Genomic DNA, 6,943 nt, shown 5'->3' on the forward strand with positions numbered 1-6,943 from the left:
AATCACATAAGTCATGCATATAAACATATAGGGATACCATGGAAACCCTCCAAGGTCTTACTCCAGGATGTCGTGGGCTCCCCCCAAGGTCTTATACCTACATGCCATGGGCTCCCCCCATGGTCTGATATCTGACTGCCACAGGCTCCCCCTCGAGGTCTTCCATGAGAATAACACAAAGTCAACTAACATACCATATATCATAGAAATAACAATCATACTACATAACACATATATAAACATATAGGAATGCCATGGACTCCCTCCAAGGTCTTACTCCAGGATATCGTGGGCTCCCCCCAGGGTCTTATACATACATGCCATGGGCTCCCCCACATGGTCTTAACTACTTGCCATGGGCTCCCCTCCATGGTCTTAACAACTTGCCATGGGCTCCCCTATGGTCTTTACCTGGTATGCCATGGGCTCCCCCCACCCCGCCCCCCCAATGGTCTAATATTCAACTGCCACGGGCTCCCTCCGGGGTCTTCACATATCTAGTCAATAAAATACTAGCACATCCACATATACATGCAAAACAGACATATATGTAGTGAATCGAAAATAAACACTACAACTAACTAAATAGGTTGGCCTTGGTGCCTTAGACCCATTGGTATGGTGAGGAGACTCACCTCGAATGCAGACGCTTCCCGAATGAAATCCTTAGCTGTTGGCCTGTGCACTTCCCGATGCTACCAATATCAATTGACACCCAATTAGCAATTGAGTTCTAATCCATACATATCACTTCATACACAGGGTAAAAGACCATTTTCCCCTAACCAGGCCCAAAGGCCGATTAATCAACCAATGGCCCAATTTTTCCAAATTGGGCCCAAGCCTCTCTAATGGACCTTATCCAAAGGCCCATTAATTTCCTTACTCCATAACCCTATTCCCAATTGTCCCAAGAAAGCCCCCAACAACCTAGTCCAAGACACGGCCCAAACCGAGGCACACAATTGCGAAGTCCATTTCTATATTGGGCCACAATGCCCAATAGAGCCAACTATTCCAATATTGGTCCAAAGATACATTCAGGCCCAACTACCAGCAAATCCAGGACCAAAACCATTAGGGCCCAAAGGTCAGAAGTCTGCTAAGGCCCCAGTCTTCCTGAGAGCGTACGCCCAGCGTACCTCTTCTATACGCTTAGCGTACGGGGCAAAGGGTTGTCCACGCAACGTACTACATAGTACACCCAGCGTACAAATAACTTATGCACAAAATCCATTAAGTGCTTAATACTTGAATACTTTACGTCCCAAACTCAGATCTAGGTCATTTGATGAGTCCTAAGGCATAAAGTTGGCAACTTTATGCCTTTGCATGCTCCATGTGCTCCCACGAACCCATTAAGACATTTCCAAAGGTCTAAACTCATGCATGAGGTCAAAACAACCAACAAGTTTGTATTTTTATGGTAAGAACAAGCTAAATAACCTCAAATCTACTCTTCCTAAGCTCTGGAGTTGATCAAACTCCCAAGAGGTGACTTATGAACTCAAAAGGGAACAAGATAGCAAACCCTAACTCAATCTAATGAATAAGATGACAAGGTTATGACTTTATACCTCCAGAAGTTCCTCAAGATGTACTAGATGCAGGATCTTGAAGCTCAATGCCACACCAAGCTTGCTCACCATCTTCTGCTTCTTGAATGGTCTCTAAAATGGCCACCAATACACCTTCTAAGCTCAAGAAACACTCTTACAAGGAAATCTGAGGTTAAGGGACGAAATGGGGCTGTAGAGGCTTGCTACGGTTTAGCCTCAATGACTTAAGGATGCTTAGATAGGGTACAATCCTTGTATTTAGGGTTTTCAATCTGACCCTCGTACGCCCAGCGTACCTTCTCATACGCCCCACGTACGAGGCCGCGCACCCCGACCCAAACCTCGCACCTACGCTACGCGTTCGTCCCAGCTACGCCTCACGTAGTTCCTTCTCCTCGGTACGCCCTGCGTACCTCCTTGGTATGCCCCGCGTATTAGGGCTTTTCCCAAAACCCTAATTCTTCCGAAGACCATGACTCACTCGATACAACCCCAATTCCGGCCACCCATATATCTGTAGAAAGGTATCGAGACGCTCCACACTATATCAATTCCATCCAATATCTCAAACTAAAAACTTTCCATAAAAGTCCGAGCTGATAAATTGTCGAAATACCCTTTGGTCCAAAAGATCCAACTGAATAGCCGAGCAATCAAGATACATTATCTAACTCTAACTGGATCCAAAACTCAACCCTCTGGTATCTGTAGCTTGATAGCACTTAATCCTTTGATCTCCAATTCAAAATGGGAGCAAATTCGAAACAGGATGTTACAAATCCTCATCTGATGATAACCGATCGCAAATCAATCTTGGATAACCAAGATGCACCCTGAAGCTGGTCAAATAGATCATCAATCCTCGGGAGTGGATAACGGTTCTTCACCGTTACCTTATTCAACTCCCGATAGTCGGTACACATACGATGAGACCCATGCTTCTTCTTCACAAATAGGATAGAGGCTTCCCAAGGTGAACTACTCGGCCGAATGAATCCCTTGTCTAATAGCTCCTGTAGCTGTGTAGACAAGTCTTGCATCTCGGGAGGAGCCAACCAATATGGTGCTTTGGCTATCGGAGCCGCACCTAGAACCAGATCAATCCTGAACTCAACCTACCTCTCCGGATACACCCCAGGCAAATCCTGCGGAAACACATCCTGGTAATCCCGCACAATAGGCACATCATCCATGGCCGCCTTACCCTTATCTCGGGTATCCATAACATAGGTGACAAATCCGGAACAACCCTTTTGAATATAGCATCTGGCCCTCGCTGCTGAATACAAAATCGGCCCATGTGGAGCTCTCTCTCCATGAACCACTAGCTCTCCCCCACTTGGGATTCGAATCCGAACTAATTGATGCTCACAATCGATCAATGTCTCATTAGGGATCAACCAATCCATACCCACAATAACCTTGTTCCCACGTAACAGAATAGGAACCAGATCGACCTGATACTGCTTGATGAACAAATGAACAGTACAACCCCGAGGAAGCCTCGCAACCCGAACAGATCTGCCATCTGCAATCTCGACATCTAACGGACAATCCAGCTCCCTCATAGTTCTAACAAACCTCTTGCTAAACGCAAACGATACAAAGGATCGGGTAGCCCCTGAATCAAACAATACCAAAGCAGAAATACCATTCACGATGAATGATCCAAAAATAAAACATAAAAGCATAAGGAAACAATTCAATATCAATTAAGAGTTAATGAGATGATACATACCCGTCACCATGTCGGGAGTAATGGGTTTTGAGCATTCTAACACTCCTATGGTGTACATGCAACCCTATAAACCTTGGATCTATGTTTTGTCTATTATACATGCAAATATTCAATATTCCAAGGTTTCATCCTCACTAGCATAATAAGAAGTAACTATACTACAAGAATCTAGTAGAATGACATACCTTTTGATTAAGCTTGAAGTCTTGAACCTTTAAGAGCCTAGTGCCTCAAGTTTTGCACCTCAAATGGTTCACACAACACCAAGAACTCTTGGAATAACTAGAGAATAAGGATACTTAGGTTCACACTCATGAAATCGGTTTGCCCTCTTTGTGTACACACACTAGTGCTTAGCACTCAACCCCATTTCATGAACCATAGCCCTCTTTATATGGTGTGGAGGATTAGGGTTACATTTATGTAAACCCTAATACCCATGACCTTTTATTTCCATAGGATCCATGGGTTAAACACTCCATGGACTATCCATGAAAGCTTAGCCCAACCTAAATGAACTTGGTCCACCACACACACACACACACACACACACACATATATATATATATATATATATATATATATATATATATATATATATATATAAGAGTCCATATTTAATTAGCTCCTTTTTATCACTAGCTTATATCTAAATTAATTCTTGATCAATACTAATTAAATAATATGATTTCATATTAATATATTAGAACTTATAATATATTATATAAATCACTTAGTATCCTTTTTCTCATTTTGTCTATCCAATTGTTCCGATGCCATGCAACCCAAATGGACCATGCCAAATCGGGTCAAGTACATACCAATAATAGTTATGGACTTAGACACTAATCCAACAGTCTCCCACTAGGATAAGTCTAAAACTATTATTGCGTATGACTCCAAAACCCAACTAGCAATCGTAGATCTTAAAAGCTGTTGTCGAACTCTGAACAAATCAATGACACGTCCATTAGATAAGAGATCATATATTCCTCCTTTCTAGATGTCATATGGACTGAGACATGGATTATAATCATTCTCTCTGTCCATCTGTTGCTTCCCAATTTCCGATTTATGACGACCGACTAATTGAACAAATCAAATCAGTCCAGGCTTGGCCAAGCACTTCGGGGTGTCATCATTAAATCATCGAGGGGCCCACAGATATCGCTTTTTTCCCAACAAGGGTAAAAGGAATGGATAAACTTCGACTCATATGCTTGTTCTACTACTTGTTGAATCATACACAAAGGCACGTTTTATAACATCGAGTTACCAATGCGTTTTCGTACAATCAATGTATAACAAACTCAGAGGCAACAACTCATATCTCTAGGTTTGAAGAATATAAGATATTATCGTCTCATGATCACTCGTGATAAAATCCATGAAGTGATTCAAATGAGCGTGGGTTGAATCCAATACTCAGAACTTATGAGCACTCATGAATGTTGTAGCAACTCTTGCTATGTCCAATACCTTGGACATCTACAAACCAACTTCATGACAGTCTTGCCTTAATACCAACTTCCAACGTATTATCGACTGTGGATGGTTTGAACAACTTAGTCATTCAGGAAGAATGACCTAGTTATTCTGGAAGTCAAAACATGCAAAGCGAAACACAAGAATAATCGAATCCAATATGGTCTCGGAACTTATGAATATAAATAGAACACCATTTATTTATCACCATATTGATTACACAGCATTCATTGTATACTGTTTCAAATTATCAAATTTATACTTGAATTAAAACAATAGTTATCCCATGCTCCAAGCATGTACACTATGTTTTTCTAAACAATAGTCATGCCATACACCAAGTATGCATACTATGTTTGTCTATGATCTTTACTTTGTGGAATAGATCGATTGAACATAATTCCAATGATTCTCATTTCACAATCCCAAATACTTACCACAAATGCAAGAATTCCAAATTCCTGCCATTTACCGAAATTTGTTAGATTTTAAACTTATATGCACTGATCCTCTGTAATGATTATGCACAAAGTCACAAAGACTTGTCAACAGACATTACAGAGTATTCCAATGTAGATCAATTCCATGGAAACGAAGTCTCAAAGTCAAAATACATTGCTTTGAACATCCTTCTTGCATTAAGTTTCCTATCTTACACAGATCTAATGAATAACATCCACCTATGGTACATTTCCATATTCCCATTTTGACTATCACTTCTAAACAAGAGTTGCCTCTTTTCAGAATATGTCAATATGGTCCTCTCTAAAAATTTACACCATACTTCCAACTGTCCCTGAGCAACCAATCTCTGGTAAACCTTAGATTGTCCTCGACAATTGCTTAATCACTTTAGTCACATCCAGTTCTAGTACTTTTTCCCTCTTAATGCCATAGGCTTTTGGAAAAATTTAGAACAGATGAATATTATAGCACATGCAATCGATCCTATATCTGAAGCATATGGGACACGATTCATGATGTCTCACATAAAGACACGATACTAGACCAGTCTTTTGCTATAATATTTCTATTTCTATTTGCCATGTTCTCATAATTCAAATTATGAAAAGGGATGTCGTAATCACAATCGAATTTTAGAACGCAAATATTGTTCCCATATATAGAATTTCCTTATGTTGAACCATTCCAACATACATTCATATATATACTTGACTAAATTTGATTAAAATCTCACGATCTAAGCTTTTAGATTTGAAATGAAGTATAATTTACTCTCCCTTAAACAATTTTTTCCCAATTGAAACTTTTGTTTTCTATAATTAACATTGCTTACTTGCAACACTTATTATAATTATCATGCTCCCACTAACATGATGATTATTAGCATAACACTTATGCTCCCACTAGCTTTGACATGTACTCAGAAATCAGCTGGACTTCTAGAAATCAATACTTTATTGACTTTCTTACCAAAGTTCATATTTCTGATACGAGATGCTTTGATAAAACTTTATCAAAGTCATACACCTTCCCTTAGATAGATCATATAGGTGTCTAAACAATTTTAGAACTATGAAAAGGGATGTCGTAATCATAGTCTCAATTGTTTAGACCTTTGCCATTTCTCACAAGTCCATGTTAGTGTGCCGGTTAACCACACACGCTCCACTAACGACTTTGAGAATGCAAATATCACAATTGCTATCTACTTACAATCTACTTAGTGAAAGCGTTTCCTCACCATCATTTTCATGAATCGGAGAGAAACCTTATGACACTTAGATTTTTATGGTGTATGTGTTCCTATCCATGTGAATTTGTCAAAACCATAATCACAAGACAAGGTTAGTGATAAATCCAAACTCATATGGACTGAACTTGTACAGCCTTAACTTCTTGCCACCTGGGTGCACAATGGCCTGCCATTGCTTACAAGTTGTTATGCAATCAATTGAGAATTCTCAGAACTCATATGCAAAGCCAACTTTAACTAGAATGGGCACAGAAATAAGAATATGTCAACACGAAAGGTTATAAACTTCAAGTCGTGTGCTAGTGATAAACTACAAGTTTTATTCTTGATTAGATCTTGAAATTCTTTCAGGATCTTTAAGACTCCCACTATCCTCTTGACATATAAGACTCTCTTGCCAAGACTCATTCCTTGACAAACAAATTTTCAAGAGATAGTGCGGAT

The 6,943-nt window shown here is 39.8% G+C and overlaps 1 protein-coding gene across 1 annotated transcript; it reads right to left on the reverse strand.

Moving 5' to 3' along the window:
* Positions 1-2,674: 2,674 nt before the first annotated feature.
* LOC145131084 (uncharacterized) lies at positions 2,675-3,307 on the reverse strand. Its single transcript, XM_079065821.1, has 2 exons — positions 3,298-3,307; positions 2,675-3,180 (listed from the first exon to the last, which is right to left on the reverse strand). Exons 1-2 carry the CDS (start codon positions 3,305-3,307, stop codon positions 2,675-2,677), a joined length of 516 nt encoding a protein of 171 aa, XP_078921947.1.
* Positions 3,308-6,943: the final 3,636 nt, after the last annotated feature.

The sequence above is a fragment of the Lactuca virosa genome, chromosome 8 (assembly GCF_052849685.1).
Source record: "Lactuca virosa cultivar CGN04683 chromosome 8, Lactuca_virosa_CGN04683_v6, whole genome shotgun sequence".
Lineage (NCBI taxonomy): Eukaryota > Viridiplantae > Streptophyta > Magnoliopsida > Asterales > Asteraceae > Lactuca > Lactuca virosa.